At 39.4% G+C, this 17,102-nt stretch overlaps 1 protein-coding gene across 6 annotated transcripts in view; it reads left to right on the forward strand.

Moving 5' to 3' along the window:
* ripor3 (RIPOR family member 3) overlaps positions 1 to 17,102 on the forward strand; it is a 124,687-nt gene that overhangs the window by 66,922 nt on the left and 40,663 nt on the right. For all 6 annotated transcript variants that reach the window (XM_052031488.1, XM_052031487.1, XM_052031485.1 and 3 more), the window contains 3 exons: positions 3,070 to 3,133; positions 4,371 to 4,414; positions 15,367 to 15,492. In XM_052031488.1, coding sequence (XP_051887448.1) covers positions 3,070 to 3,133; positions 4,371 to 4,414; positions 15,367 to 15,492 — 234 coding nt within the window. The remainder of the gene's footprint in view (positions 1 to 3,069; positions 3,134 to 4,370; positions 4,415 to 15,366; positions 15,493 to 17,102) is intronic.

A 17,102-nucleotide genomic window follows, 5' to 3' on the forward strand; every position in this document is an offset into this window, starting at 1 on the left:
GGTACTGCCATATGGTTGTTGCCCTCTCGGTCTGTATTGGTATTGGTTTATTATTGTCACTTGTACCAAGGTATAGTGAAAAACATGTCTTGCATATCATTCGTACAGATCAATTCATTACACAGTGCATTGAGGTAGTACAGGGTAAAAACAATCACAGAATACAGAGTAAAGTGTCACAGCTACAGGGAAGTGCATTGCAGGTAGATAATAGGGTGCAAGGCCATAACAAGGTAGATTGTGAGGTCAAGGGTCCATCTCATCGTAGAAGGCAACCGTTCAATAGCCTTATCACAGTGGAATAGAAGCTGTCCTTGAGCCTGGTAGTATGTGCCCTCATGCTCCTGTATCTTCTGCCTGATGGGAGAGGGGAGAAAAGAGAATGACCCAGGTGGGTGGGGTCTCTGATTATGCTGGCTGCTTCACCAAGGCAGTGAGAGGTATAGACAGAGTCTATGGAGGGGAAGCTGGTTTCCATGATAACTGGGCTGTATCCACAACTCGCTGCAGTTTTTTGCAGTCCCAGGCAGATCAGTTGCCATACCAAGCCGTGACCAATCCAGATAGGATGTTTTCTGCGGTGCATCAATAAAAGTTGGCGAGTGTCAAAGGAGACATGCCAAATTTCTTTAGCCTCCTGAGGAAGTCGAGGTGCTGATGAGCTTTCTTGGCTGCGGCATCTATGTGGCTGGACCAGGACAGGCTATTGGTGATGTTCACTCCTAGGAACTTGAAGCTCTCAACCCTCTCAACCTCAGCACCATTGATGTAGACAAGTGCACATACACTGCCCCCTTTCCTAAAGTCAATGACCAGCTCTTTTGTTTTGCTGACATTAAGGGAAAGGTTGTTGTCATGACACCATGTCGCTAAGCTCTCTATCTCCTTCCTGTACTTCGACTCCTCATTATTTGAGATAAGGCCCACTACAGTGGTATCATCTGCAAACTTGTAGATGGAGTTAGAGTAGAATCTGGTCACGCAGTCATGAGTATATAGGGAGTAGAGTAGAGGGCTGAGGATGCAGCCTTGTGGGGCACCAGTGTTGAGAATAATCGTGTAGGAGGTGTTGCTGCCTATCCTCACTGATTGCGGTCTGTTGGTCAGAAAGTCAAGGATCCAGTTACAGAGGGAGGTGTTGAGTCCCAGTTCTCGGAGTTTGCTGATGAGTTTGCTTGGAATTATAGTATTGAAGACGGAGCTGTAGTCAATAAACTATAGTCTAATGTAGGTACCTTTACTGTCCAGATGCTCCAGAGATGAGTGTAGGGCCAGGGAGATGGCATCCACTGTAGACCTGTTTCAGCGGTAGATGATTTGCAGTGGGTCGAGGTTGTCTGGGATGCTGGAGTTAATGCATGCCATGACCAGCCTCTCATCAATACCATTAGCTTAACTTAATGGATAAGAAACAACGAAGATGGAACAGGTCATAAATGGAGTCCCAGATGACCATCTGCACAGAATCCTAGATACAAGCCTGCGATGAAAGGGAGGCAGGCTGCAACTTAGGCCTAGTGCCATAACTTTAGTGCCAATGCTGTATTCCTAAAATTAATCACAATCTTACTGAATGGCAGAAAAGACATAAGGGGCCTCATAGCCTACAATTTTTATTTTTATGTTCTTATGACATAATCCTTGAAGGAGTGACAACTTAAAATAATTAGCATTGTTCATAACCAATATTATGTGTACTACATTCATTCTATACACAACCAATTAAGTTTAATTTGAATAGTTAGATTTTAATTTGTGCTTCTCATAACCTTCCATACTTAAGTAAATCTACCATAAAGTTTTTCACCTGACCAGTGAAGTTTTTACTTTAAAATAAGCAAGATAGCACACCAGAGACTACTTTTTTAGCTGTTCCATTTTGGGCCCCTGGATAAAGTATGTATTTCTGCACAACCAATAGTAATTGTTTTGCCTAAATGTTTTTAACATCTGGTCTGCTAAGGAATGTTATAATTTACTGAGTAAAAATGTACTTACTGCAAAAGAATATATTATTACTCAATGGTTTCCCATCGAAGAGAACACAGCACTATGCATTTCAAAAACATTGCAATAATTACTTCATCTTTCAGAGGTTGATTTTGTGAATGGCACAAAGTTACTAGCTGATCGGGTGACAGAGTTGTGTAGCAGTTAATGCTGGTGCCTCACAGCTCCAGCAACCTGGGTTCAATCTTGATATCCAGTGCTGTCCGTGCAGAATTTACACACTCTCCCTTTCCCCCAGGTGCTCCTGTTTCCTTCAACATCCCAAAGTTATGCTGGTAGGTTAATTGGCAACTGTAAATCATCCCTAGTGTATGTAAGTGGCAAAAAAGTCAAAGGGGAGTTGACAGTCATGTGAGGGAGAATACATTACAGGGAAATAAGGGGGGGATGGGATTGCTTCAACTCAGTGGGCTGAATAGCCTCCTTCTGTATCGCAATAAATTAGTTGCAATAATCCTTTGTTAGAAAATTGAAGAATATTAAAAATTCCAAAATGAAAGTTTAAAATCAGCATACTTCCACTGCCAATATGTTCCTGTCTAGCCTTTAGTTTGACATCCTCCATAAACATAACCGACCCCCAAAACTGCAAGACATAACTTAATGCTCACCAAGCACTCTTCATGTATCACCCAGGAATTCACATAGGTCCTCAGTCCAGCACTGCCAAAATATATAGTTCTCATTCATGGTCTTGTGCCTCCCTATCTCTGTAAATTGCTCGAGCCCTACAACTTGCTGAGGTTTCTGTGCACCTCCAAGATGGGCTTCTTACACTTCTCCAATTTTATTCATGGGTGGTTGTGCTTTCAGCTGCCTTAGTGCCAAACTCTCGAAGTTACTTCTCAACTTCTCTGTTTCTCCATCTCTCTCACCTCTTTTAAGATACGTCTTAAAATCTACTTGGCTATCAGTCCAAATTGTATCAATTTTAACTTTTGTTTGATTATCTTCCTGTATAGTATTTTGGGAGGCACCACGCAAATACAAATTCGTATTGTGATGTGACCATTCTATTTTCAATAATATGGAATCCTTCTATTGTTCCCCTTCCTGCAGGATATGTGTGTGATAGAGAGAACACTGGAGATTTTCCTTGGTGAATTTCACATCAGAATGAAAGGTAAATTTTAATCAAACAAAACTTCTTTTGAATGAGATTGGGCTTTTCAAAATAGTGGAAGGAATATGATTGAATTTTTGAGTCTAGTGAGTGTTTTCTCTTTGTTGTCATGACCATTTTCTTACACTGTCACCAGGAAAATACAGAACAGCAGCATTTGGTAATTAACCCCCTTTTCGTTGAATTTTTGCTTCTAAGAAACTATATCTCTTCTGTACATATAAAAGGTCATTGACCTGAAATATTAAGATCTATCCTACCATCTAAGGTCTACCAGACCTTTCTCACCCCTCCCTCACCTCTTTGTACTGGCTCTCTTCCCTCTATACTCTCAGTCCTGATGCAGGGTCCCGACTCAAAATGTTGACCATCCCTTTGCCTCCACAGTTGCTGCTTGACCTGCTGAGTTCCACCAGCAGTTTATTTTTTGTGACTGAAAAAATTAATTCTGTTTCCCTCCCCACAGATAGTGCCTTACCTGTTGAGAAGTCCCACAATTTTCTGTTTAGTAACTTAATGCCAATTTTTGCTCCAACGTACTTCTCTTGCCTTGTGGGTACTTTGGTACTTTGAGATCATAAAGAGGTCCTGTCTGACCTTTCATAGACATAAAAGATCCCATTTGAGGATGTCTACGCATGCTCTTCTGCTGTCCTGGCTAATATTTATCCCTCAGCCAATGTCCCTAAAACAGATTTTCTGGTCATTTATTGATCTTCTGTTTGTGACTCTTTGCCATGAAGGATCATGCACAGGAGATAACATGTTCTGGCTTTTGCGGGGGGAATACACTGCTAATTGCTTAATGTTATAAACAGCAATGTAATGCAGCAATTAGTGCTGCTGCCTCAGTTCCAGCAACTCTAACCTCTGGTGCTGTGTGTATGGAGTTTGCACATTCTCCCTGTAACTGTATGGGTTTCTTGCTGGTGCTCAGGTTTCTTCCCACTTCTCTAAGTGCTGGTTGGTAGGTTAATTGCCTACTGCACACCCCTGACATTGTGTACACATTTGCTGTCATATTTCGATGCATTGTAACAGTGAATGAACTTTAACAGTATTTCATTAGCTGTAAAGCTGTTTTAAATGTCCCGAGGTCATGAATATTCCTATCAAAATGCAAGCCTGTGTATCTTGTTTGTTAATTTATGGTAGCACATTGTAATAAACACTGTCTTGAATACATGTGATTAAAACTGCCTTTTCCTCTAATCACCTCATCTCTGTGAATTTCTAGGTTTGATTGGTTTTGCTCGTTTATGTCCAGGAGATCACTATGAGGTGAGTTTTGATATCATCAGACTTCCAACAATTTTCTTCATAATATTGCTGAAATAACTTATTCTATTAAGAAACCAATGGTTGAAAGTAAAATAGTTTTAATAAAAATTTAAGGTGTCTTCTTTTATTCAGAGTGTTTTGTTGAAATGTAACTGCAGGTAATGGGTTTCTTCCAACTATAATTTTTGAATTAAATTTGCTGCCATGTACTCCACTCCTGATATAAGATTCCATTAAAGTCAGCTTATAGATGGAATAGTACAATGGCTGATCATTACTGTAACATCTCTTTAACACCAATGACTTAGAAAAATTTGCCCCTCTTTTCTTTAGAAAGATACTGTAGTGCAGAGGTTTTCAACCTGTGGTCCGCGGACCCCTGGGGGCCCACGGCGGGTTACCAGGGGGTCCACGAGCAAGCCTAGAAAAAAATGGAAAGGCAACCTGTTACAAAGACGTAGCTTACTTGCTTGCTCCAGTTTTCCACTATTCAGAAAATTGGCCATATCTATTCTGTCTGATTTTGGCGACAATCTTAGAGACTTAGACGCTGTTCCCTTCTGGTAAGCTGCTGCTTAATATTCGATTTGTGTAGTCAGAGTTATCAGTAGTGTTCACTACTCACTACTATTCTGTTGTACACTGTAGTATTAGCGAGACTGAGTGACGTTGTTGGTGTGCCTTAATAATATTGCTTACTTATGCCACAGTGACGTCACTGTTAAACGAAAAGTGTGCAAGCGTGTAAATTTTAGATTAGTTTTGATAATTTTGTTTATCAGTAATAGTAATTAAACTGTCCAGCATGTATTGCTGAGTCTGGAGAAATTTCTGAAGAGAAAAGCTGACCAGAAACCAAAAGATTCTGATGACGAAGGGGATAAGGGTGACCGAAAGAGAAAACAATGCAAGTATGATCCAGAATACATTTCATATGGCTTCATCGCAGTGGGGACAAATGCGGACCAACCTCTCTGTGTTGTGTGTTTGCAAACACTGTCCAACGATGCAATGAAACCAGCGAAATTGAAGCGCCATTTAACAACAGTGCATCCAGATATTGCCAGTAAGCCGAAGGAATATTTTGAGTGGCAAAAGGAGCTGTATCTCAAGCAGAAAGGCAAAATGACAGCCTGCACCACTGTAAATGAGAAGGCTCTTCGCGCATCATATTTGGTAGCATTACAAATAGCACGTTCCAGAAACCCTCACACGATTGGAGAAGAGCTTATACTGCCTGCAGCAGTAGATATGTGCGAAGTTGTACTGGGAAAAGAATCCAGTCAAAAACTGAAAGCCATTCCACTGTCTGATAACACAGTAAGCAGAAGAATTGGCGATATGGCGGAAGATATACAGAGCCAGCTGATAGCACGTCTTCAGCAAGTCAGATTTGTGATTCAGCTCGATGAAGGTACTGATGTTGCCAGTGCTGCGCAGTTGTTGGCTTTGGAAGACTTTTTGTTTTGCAAGGCACTCCCAGAGCATACAACCGGTGAAGAACTTTTCCGTGTGCTTGACACTTTTTTTTTGTACAATCGGCATTGGTGCGGACACAGTGTATTGGAGTATGCACGGATGGTGCTGCCGCAGTGACGGGACGGAAGTCGGGTCTAGTTGCACGAGTGAAAGAAGTAGCTCCACATGTAGCAGCAACCCACCGCATGATTCACCGTGAGGCTTTGGCTGCAAAGGATATGGATGAAAATTTTGCAGATGTGTTTTCCACATGCATTAAAATTGTTAACTTTATCAAAGCCAGGCTGCTTAATCATCGTTTGTTTGAAAACATATGCCGTGAAATGGAAGCCGAGCATAAGCATTTGTTACTGCATACAGAAGTCAGATGGCTGTCACGAGGCCACGTTGTGCAGCGTATATATGAATTGCGAGATGAACTGTTCATTTTTCTATATGAGCATAACAGATCATTGGCACAGTTCTTGACAGATGAGATGTGGGTTGTCAGATTAGCTTATTTTGCAGATATTTTCAACATTTTGAACAGCTTAAATCTATCATTGCAAGGACCTGGCTCAAATGTTCTGAAAACACATGACAAAATCAATGCCTTCCAGAAAAAACTCCATATCTGGAAGGGAAGATGCGAGCAAGGCATCTATGATATGTTTATGTTGCTGGCTGACTTTCTGACAGTGAACGAGAGTAAGACAGAGGCCATTGCAAGCACCGTTTTGAACCATGTTCAACAGCTGTCACATTATTTCCATGAGTATTTCAGCAACGATGATATGAGCATGTTTGATTGGATTCGAAATCCGTTTGAATGCATGTTTACTGATTTAACTGGACGTGAACAAGAAGAATTGGCTGAACTGTCATCTGACAGGACTTTGCGCTTGCAGTTTAACCGAATGTCACTGTTGTCGTTCTGGATAACATGTTCCCAGGAGTATCCACTGCTGCCCGGCAAAGCCATCAATGTTCTGTTGTGATTTGCAACCACTTACTTGTGCGAAATAGCATTTTCTGCAGTCACTGCCATGAAAACCAGATACAGGTCAAGACGGAATATTGAGGATGACATACGCGTATGTTTGTCGCACATACCACCACGTTTGGACAAACTCTGCAGTACAAAACAGGCACAACCTTCACATTGAACTGAACACTGAAAGACACCGCTGGTAATTATTGGTGATTGAAATAGTCACTATTTCAATATGGCCTATGTGCAGTAATTTAAGTGTTGCATGCATGAATTATCGATCGTTTGATTTTGTGGACTTTGGGGGTCCGCCATCTAACAAGAACATGTTCTGGGGGGCTGCAGCATGAGAAAGGTTGAAAACCACTGCCGTAGTGTATTGGGTGGGTAGGTTTCTTAGTTTAGTTCAGGCATCTATGGGTATAATCAAACTAATGGAGTTACTCAAATGAACAGATTTGGTTTACTCAAGAGCTGATTCACTACCAAGATGGAACCCATACCGGAATGGCTGCTCCATGAAGTAGCCATGATACTTATGTATATTTATACTTACAGATGGTAATATCATCATGTGGTATGTCACATGATCCTGTATGGCTAATTATAGTGCTGGATATTTAATCAGTTACAGAACTATACAAATACTGTAAGTACATCACACTAATTAACCCCTTTTTAAAGGTTGATCACCTACCATACCCAGCCCCTTAGCAGGATCTTTTGATGGGTTCCTCAGTTGCTGTAATTTTCTCTACGAGACTTGAGGTGCTAGTTCTTCTATACACTCTGGCTCACAGCACTGTGTCCCATTTTGCATGGTTCATGATTGATTTAGATCTCTTCTTTCATAACTGATTCTAGCTCAAACCTCTCAGTTGCTCTCAGTTTTGGAGAATTGGCTGGTGGCCACTATTGCACCAAGTGCAGGTATCATTTGGTCAACATGGATATTCCACTTGTTGCATCTGACTTGGACCCCAGACTTGGATGACCGCTCCAATATTTCATTTTCTGATGTCTTGTTTGCAGGATGGTCACAGTACTTGTACTTTGTTGAGAGCAAAGAACTACTTCTCTAACCCCTTTCCCTGTGGGTTTTGGCTGTATCTTTGCTTACATTCCATCAAATTTTTGAGGCTGGGCTGTATCAGGCTTAAGCGAGTGGGAAGCGAGTGGTACTGGTGTGAATTGTGTGGTGGATTGACAAGTATTGCAGTGTTTGGTAAAGAAGTTGGCCTGTCTGTGGCAGTTGCTGAGAACTTGTGGAAAATCTACCTTATTGCGGACTCTTTGAGGATATTGACCAATCACTCTGAAGTAACACTTGAAACAGGGTGACGTGGGCAGAGTCTCAGAGCATTTGACTCCATTGCACCTTGGAAAATGATCATAGGTGGGTGAGTTAAGTTGATAGCCATTATTGGAAACCTGCTGTTTCATGCATGAAAAATATCCTCCTGAGCTCATCATTTCTACATTGGGCAATTCACTTAGATTTGTCGATTCACTTCGACTGGGCGTCTATTAACATGAGAAAAACGTTGGTTTGGTTTTGGAAAATATGCATGTGAATAGGCTGGAATGGATGAGAAGGTCACCTCCAGCCAGTAAATGAGTTTTGAGTGCTGTGACTCTGCACAGGAGACTAGATGTTATAAATTGTCGTCAATATCCAGCCTATAAATAAATCTCAGCTAATTGCCGTCATGTTGTCTATGCATGTAGCTCATCTAATATGCACCTTCGTAAGGCAATGGGAATGATTAGGGAATTTTAGACAGTCTTGATCAGTTGACAGTTTAAACTGTCAGTTGTAGAAAATGTCAGTTGCAATTATGGAGGAAGGCATTTATCTGAAGAAGTCAAGCAACTAAAGGTGTGCTTGTACATCTATTTGAAGAGGCCACCTCTCTGGGTAGTTTGTGCTATTTCTGCAGCTGTTACAAAGAAAACCTCATCAATGACTTCAAGCATGAAGATAGAATTCTGCGTCTTCTTGGAGCAGCAAGGTAAAGCATTTGTTTAGCATTTAGTTTTGAAGGGCAATATTCAATTCAATTATATTTCACCATAGTAATTGGCTACTCCCACAAATGCAAGGCCACCATCACAATCAACTTGGAAGGATCTCAGAGTTGAAATGTTAATTGTTTTCCTTTCCAGAGATGCTGCCTGACCTGCTGCATTTTTCCAGCATTCCCTGTTTTTATTTCAGATTTCCAGTGAATGCAGCTTTTTGATTTTCAATCATTTTGATAGTGAAGAGGAGTTTGTGATCTGTTACAAGGATAAAGAGTCTCCCTAAAAGAAACTGATGAAACTTCTCGACTCTGAATATGATTGTAAAGTCCCCTTTTTCCATGTGAACATAATTGTGCTGTTGAACGTAGGCAAATGGCATGAGTTTAGATGGGAATCTTGGTCGGCATGGACCAGTTAGGCTGAAGGGCCCATTTCCATGCTGTGTGACTACATTTGTTCATGGACAGGAGACAAAAGTCATGTTGGTATTGTGCCCCACACATTAACTGGAGGCAGGACTCTCCTGTTTCAATGGTCACTTCATATCTGATTTACAAGAAAGGACTTGCTATTCAGACACAGTTTGGATGGTTCAAAAGCTCTCTGTTGAGCTGGAGTCCAACACGAGTGGACATTTTTCTGGTCAAATTTCCAGACTGATATAGTTCAACCAGGAAATATTTGCAATCACATTCCTCTCAGGGGAAAACAGCAATTTTCAGAAGATTTGCAACTGAAAAAGCAACCTGCACATCCAGATTTGTAGGCCACTCTCTTTCATAGCAATCCTCCCACATTTATGCATTGAACTCCATTGCAGAAAATTTCTCAAAGGATGTTGTTTTTAAATAATCAAGAGCTAAGAGTAATGTCAAACTAATTGACTTTATTGTTACAACCCCAGTTACTTTGAGGTTACAAATATTACCTGATACAGATGGTCAATCCCCACAGGTTTCCTATGGAGTGCACATTCTCTCTCCCTCTCCCTCCCTCTCCCTCCCTCTCTCCCAAGTTTTGACACATCTTGTTGCACGTATCATTCCAGAAGTGCACTTAATATATTTTTGTTTATTCCTTTACTCAATGTGGGCCTCTGTCTAGCTTGACAAATCCAATCACCTTATACATTTGGTCAGTAATCATGTCATCTTTGCCTTATCTCAGTACCATTGTTCAGTTTAGCTCCACAGTAAATATCCCTTGATTAAGCAATATGCTGCACTTCTCTCAGTAACTAGGGTTTTAACAATTAATGTGAATACCATAGTAAACAATACTAATACACTAAATCATAAACATGTGTGCAGACATGGTAAATATTGCTATATTATCACAACATTTTCTATTTTTCTTCCTAGTTTTCCTGTCTATGTTGTCTTCAACACTGTGTACTTTGCCAGGTACTGTACCATCTACAGAGTTCATTATGCTACTTCCAACTTCTGAGATTTCCAAAAACTAAGTATAATGAGTTCAGAAATGACCCTCAGGAAGACCACAACATTCCATCTCAAAGAACGAAAAACATCCATCTTTCACCACCTTTCTTGCACCCTATTATTAATGTTATCTAGTATCCATTCCATCATTTTTCTTTAATTCCATGGACTTCCAACCTCCCAATAAGCCTTTTATGAGCACTTTGTTAACTATCTTCCAAACATTCATAGATACAAAACTATTATACTACTGTGATCAAGCTCTTCTGTCACTTCATCAAAGAAGTCAGCAGGTTAGGTGGATATGATTTGCTTTCAACAATTCCATAAAGTTCTGATTAAGAAATGCCATTCCAAATGAAAATCAGTCCTTTGAGGTATAGCAGAATTTCTCTTGCATTTATTCCTCTTGGGTGTATTGAGTTCAGTACTAACTATGTGGTTTCATACAGTCATTGAGTAATACAACACAGAAACAGGACCTTTGGCCCACCATGTCAGTGCTGACCATAAGATACCTATCTACATGAATCCCATTTTCCAGCATCCAGCTGTTAGTCTTCTATGCCATGGTATATAAAGTGCTGTTCTAAATACTTAAATGTGGTAAGAGTACTTCCCTCATTCACCCACTTAAGGCAGTTTTCCATTTATCCCCTTAAGTCCCCTCTAAAATTCCTACTGATAGGCCTGACCAAAACCTTAGCTATTTTTACCTTTGTTTTTATTAGCAAGATCGGATGTATTCGATCTGGACCATGTAATCTAGCACCATTCGATGTTATTTTTAGTTGGTCATCTCTACCTATTACCATCCTGTCCAAAAGTTCTCTGTCTTCTTTTAGTCTTCCATACCATCAGTTTGATCAGTGCAGACAGATTTATATGAAGGTTTATCACTGGATCCTTGATCATTACCTCGTAAAAAGTGTTCATTTTCAGGTATTTTGTATAATAAGGACTCAAAATGTTACAAAATGAACCAGTGAGTTATGCAAGACAGGCTATTTACCATTCAGTTTCCTGAAATGAATTACAAATTACTATTAGATATATTTTTAAACTTTGTGGAAAAATGCACAATCATATATCTTGCAAAATGTTCCGGTGGCTGAATTATCTGAATTCTGTTGGTACAGTACACTCTAATGGTGACTATTCCTTTGTGCCTTATTTGACATTGTTCCAAGAAAATAAAGTTGCGAGATTACTATTCAAGCCAGCTGTTCTTCAATCACACCATTATTCATAGCGTGGCTCTGGGAGAATAACTTCATTTATCTTCATAGTAAGTGGTATTTCTGAAGGATCAGTCATATAAAATTATTCAGGACAGAAATATGTTATTACAAATACCTGAATGAATTATTTTTTGAACAAATGAATTAAATTAAGGGAGCATTGGCAATTTTAATTGTACTTATAAAGCTTCTATGCTATATGACATTTCATTAAATCAAAATTAAGCATAACTACAAGTAAATGTAGTTCTTAATTAAATCAAGCCATCTCAGAGTTTCTGCAAAGCAACATCCAAAAAGACATTGTGTTCATGTGGGAGAACCAGATATTAAGCAAGATTAAAAATACTGCTGCTTGGTGTTGGAGACAGTGAAATTGAATAAATATCCTCATTTATTCCAATTCTGAAGGGAGTGATTTGAGTTGGCATCATTGTGCATCATGTTGTCACTCTAGTAGCTTGTTCATAGTTTGTACGGTGAAAATGAGGTCAATAATTAACCTTCTGTTTCCCATGTAGCAAGATTAGTTTATGAGCTTATAATTGCTCAAACACAATTAAACCTATGACTTGACTATATTTAGGTTGCAGGCCATCCATTCCCAGCAGCAACTTTATGGACCTTTCATTAACTGATGACATTGAGTGGTGGAAAGGCCTTCCCTTAAAACTTTAAAGTATGATCAAGTGTGTTGAAATGCTACAAAGGTGTCCCACCTTGCTTAGAATACATCTTGCAGATCAGTGCAGCTTGATTTGATGTTGTAAAAATGGTACTTCCAGAGCCCTGAGCTTGATCCTACATTATTTAATCTATAACTGATGTGCCTTCCAAAGGCCCAAAAATTGTATTCCTGTCTTTCCTCCTTAGCAATGCAGAACTATCAAGAAAAATGAATATTACCTACTGCAACAAAAAAAAAGTATCTTGAAAACTACAAATGTAATCTTGGAATGCAATTGATTGAAACCGTAGCCTTAAGTAATGTTGGGGAACATCACTAGAGAACTCATAGCCCAAAATAATAAAAAGAAGAAGCTGCCCTTCACCAACTAGAGATCCATTATTCAAGCATTAACATGACTTTCTGAGGAATATTCAGCAACTGCATGCTGTTCTCAGTTCTGGCAGCTGATATAGGGGTGTAGTTGACACCCAGTTGAACTCTGCATTGTTGACAATCACAGATGCACATAAAAAACACTCACACACCGGCTTCTGGTGCTTACATATCTCACTCCATCAAAAGTATGCTAAAATGTACAATTATTGATGATTGCAACCCAGCTCAACCCTTAAATGCTGCAATAGTATGCCTGCTGGTTTCAAGCTCCCCGGTCTAAATAGGAAATGGTTCCTAAGCTGCTGGCTGTAAATCTTCGCCAGATAGAGGAGGAGACATGTCTCCAAAAAAACTTTGATCACAGGTCTCACATCTCAGCTGCCAAATATCTCTTTCCAGAAGAGAATCTGAGTTATCATCAACTGCATGGTCCACAATGGACTGAGGTACTTTATGCTCAAATGAAGAATGGTGGACCCTCCTAATTGCAGAAGTGGTTAAGAAATTAAGACAGTCTGCCACCTCACCATCTGCTATCTACTTTTACATTGGAAATGCTGCCAGAGCCCATGAACAGTCACCAGAAGTTGTGAAATGCTCTCTGAGTTCAGAATAAAACTGTATTCACTAACAAAGCTAACTAATGTAGTACTCAGATGTAAACAAAGGTTCTAAATGATAGTCACAAATTGAGAACATAAAGCAGATAACTCTGATAATCAGTACCAGGAATTAAGCACCAAATACAGCGTTGTGTAAATTTCACTGACCTCACATACTTGGTCGTGGTCAGCGAAGAGGCATTCTCTTCAAGTGCATTCCCTCACCAGCTTCAGCATCAACTTCAGCCAATGGTCAATTTTACCACATCTCCATCAACAATTTCTCTCACAACTAACATTCACAGGTTCCGCTGTGCCAGCACAAACTTAGACTACTGTAATCCTTACCCTGTATATTACAGCTGACACACACTGCCAGCCATTTAACCATGACAAGCCTATCACTGATGATAAGTAACATTACTCTTCCCCGCCCCCACCCAGAAAATAAAATGGGGCATAATCACAGCTAGGGCAGGTGATCAGCAGGTGACAGGCACAGTTCTTTTATCTTTTCCCAATGGAGGAATCTGCCATTATTGGAGCAGTCATCACTGAGTCCTTGGCCAGTGATGGGGTTGAAAGCGAAGATGATGCTATTTTCATACCTAATCCTCTTTGTCATTATCCCACCTCCCTTCATCCCACAAACTCTTCTGATTTACCTGCTGCAGGTGGTGTAAGCTTGCACATAATTCCCTCATTCTACCTCTCATATCCCTTCCACCTCCCCGCCCCCCCCCCCCCCCAGCCCACTGCCCCTTATCACATCTCAGTTTTTGACCTTCTTCCTAAAGAAATACAAAAGCTGCAATTGTTGGGGCAAAATCATTGAGATATGAGGTAAGTTTTCACTCGCAATGATGAATAAAACTCAGATTTCTGAATATGAGGACATTGACTGTTATTTCAACTGCAGTTGCTCAATTTCTTTGCAACCTCAAGCTTAAACCTTATCAATTTTGGATTCACAAACAGCATGTGGTCTTTTAAGTGCCTTAAAGTATGGTGCATCTTGTGAACCACCACATGCTCTGATCATGGATCTCTTTGTGGTGGTCACCTCAAATGGGTGCATGTCAAATAAAGTTAGTTGCTTGCTTATATAGTTCTCAAGCTTTTCACATTTCTCAAGAATGGTTTCCCCTGACTATAATTTCATGCTGTTTTTCTTGGTTTTGTCATAACTGCATGAACATTATTCATTCATCTATATTATGGGACATTGCTGAAATATGTATACATAAAAGTTGTGCAAAAATGAGCATAGCCATCTTGCTTCCATGATTTGCCTTCAGCACAAAACTATGGATAACTTTCTTTAATATTTTCACAAATCTTTCTACTTCACCATTGTGGCACAACCAGCAAGGTGTGATTTTTGCAGTGTGTGAAACCTAAGTAGGTTGCAAACTTCCTGATGTTACTATTATTTGCAGAGCACTAAATGAAGATGTGATCAAGCTTTGGGATGATTGCTTTCTGGGAAGCAGAACTGATATTTTCCACAACTGGGAATCTACTTGAAAGAAAAATCTTCCCATTTTTTGTATGCAATTTGTAGCTCAGTTCTTATTTAAGATAAATTAATACAAATTTGTCTTTCAGTTTTTTTCTGCTGATATGCTACTTGTTGGGTCATAAAACCACAGGTGCTAGGCATGCTCCAACACCTCATCTGACTGTTAATTTTTGAAGTATGACATCAAATTGACATGCAAAAAACAATAGATAATGGTCAGGAAAAGGGACTAGTTCAGTTTCTGCTGGTTGACCCAAGTGCACCAAAGCTAATTGTAAGACATCTGTAGGCTCCCTTGCTGATATTAGTTCATTTGATGCCTTAAAAAACATTGACTTTCCTAATCTGAGCTGCTGAACCACATACAGGGTGATTTTGCTAAGCCGTTGGGGAGGATCTTGTAGGATTTCTATTTAAAAATCTGTTAGTTCTAATGTTGCTCTATTTAAATCGGCTGTACACCTTCATCCAACAACCTATACAAATCCAATATTGTATATCTAGTGATGGTAATCAAACCTTTTGTAGGGTTTTGAAGGGAAGATATTGTGTCTCCTTGTAAGATCACTTTCTAAAAATGGAATCACCTCTTGATTTTTACATAGGTATTGATTAGGTATGGTCGACAGAGATGGAAGTTAAAAGGAAAAATCGATGCTGATGACAGACAAACATGGGATGAAGAAGAGATGATCTTCATACCTCACCTTAATGAAGATATTGAAATAAAGGTACTTAGTTGCAAACCTGCAGTAAATTATATATATTTTTATTGTTTTGTTAAAGCATATAGAACCATAGAACAGTACAGCACAATACAGGCCCTTCGGCCCACAATGTTGTGCCGACCTTTAAACCTCACCTAAGACTATCTAACCCCTTCCTCCCACATATCCCCCTATTTTAAATTCCTCCATATGCTTATTTAACAATCTCTTGAATAGCTAGGAGTAGCATAGCTACCTCCTAGCTTAGGCAAAGCACAGTACAGCTACTGAAAAAGCTCTTTCTTCATTGCTAAATTGCCTTTGTCAGATGAGTTCTCCCCATTATACCATTAGGAGTTTTACTTTTCACTCACCACTCAAGTCTTTAATACCTTGGAGGCCAGTTTTCAGCATGCTGAGTGACTGATCACATGCAGTCTACTGGAGCAATCCTCAGAGCACCCAAAGGTCCCTCCAGTGGAGGAAAAATAACTTGGAAAGGCAATTATTAGAAACTGGCCTTACATCCCATTAGTTTACTGTTTTAATCAAATGTATAAAATAGTATAGGTTAGTTTTATTCATTTCCTTCATTCAGAATTTTGTTTTAAAAACACAAAGTTAGGTTTATTTTCTGTCAAAATCAACTAATACTTTGGCAAGCAGGCAGGGGCTTGGTTTTCCAAGAATTCCAACAAAATATCAATAAGATGTAAAACAATTGACCAAATTATTTTCCAAATATCAAACAGTTCTTCATAATTATTTGTCATGCAGATCAGCCATAAGTATGGTCCAGTAAATCAGCAGCCTGATTAAAAACAATGGGCTGAAATTTAGGTCAGTGTTAAGCTCCCATTTGCGATCCCAGTAGAAATTTGAAGGGTATAGCTGGTCAGATCCTTTGTAACAAGACCTTCACATCATAAAACCTTAAAGAACTGCAAAAGAATGTGTCAGAAACATTCAAAAACAATCAAATCTATTTTGAACTGTTAAGCATTAAAAATAATTAAAAATATAAAAGCAAAAAGACAAAAACATTTTAAGACACATTACAACAAGTGTAAATTAACGAGTACCTACTGAAGTTCCCCATAAAGCACTTCCATTTAAATCAATAGCAAAGTGCTCTTTACACCTTCCCAAAATGGTGCAAAATCTTTAGGGGATTTTGTCCCTGTAAGGGACAGGAAATCTTCATAACTTTCCATTACCCCACTAAACTCCATCTCTGGAATGTAGTGGCTTCCCAGTGGAAAACCACTGACAACAGCTTCTAGATTTCTATTTTTGCACTCACATGTGGAAATTCTGGAGTTGGTGTTAAATATGTGGGATAATGTTGGTGAATTCTTGACAAATGAGTGAGGATAAAAAGTAATTAATAGAGTATTGTGATCCATAACTATATCTTTAATGGCTGTCATTGCTACTGTGATTTTTATAATTATTGCCTGTAAATACATATAGATAATTAACAATCACTAATAAGTATGATCTGATGAAGGTCTACTGAATATGTGTCAGCTCCTAATGCACAGATGTTCTCTGTGGTGGCAAGTAATCTTAGCACTCAATTTAGTATCTAGCTCTTTACATAACCTTGATTAAATAACAATTGATAACACCAT

The sequence above is a fragment of the Pristis pectinata genome, chromosome 16 (assembly GCF_009764475.1).
Source record: "Pristis pectinata isolate sPriPec2 chromosome 16, sPriPec2.1.pri, whole genome shotgun sequence".
NCBI classification, from domain to species: Eukaryota; Metazoa; Chordata; class Chondrichthyes; order Rhinopristiformes; family Pristidae; genus Pristis; species Pristis pectinata.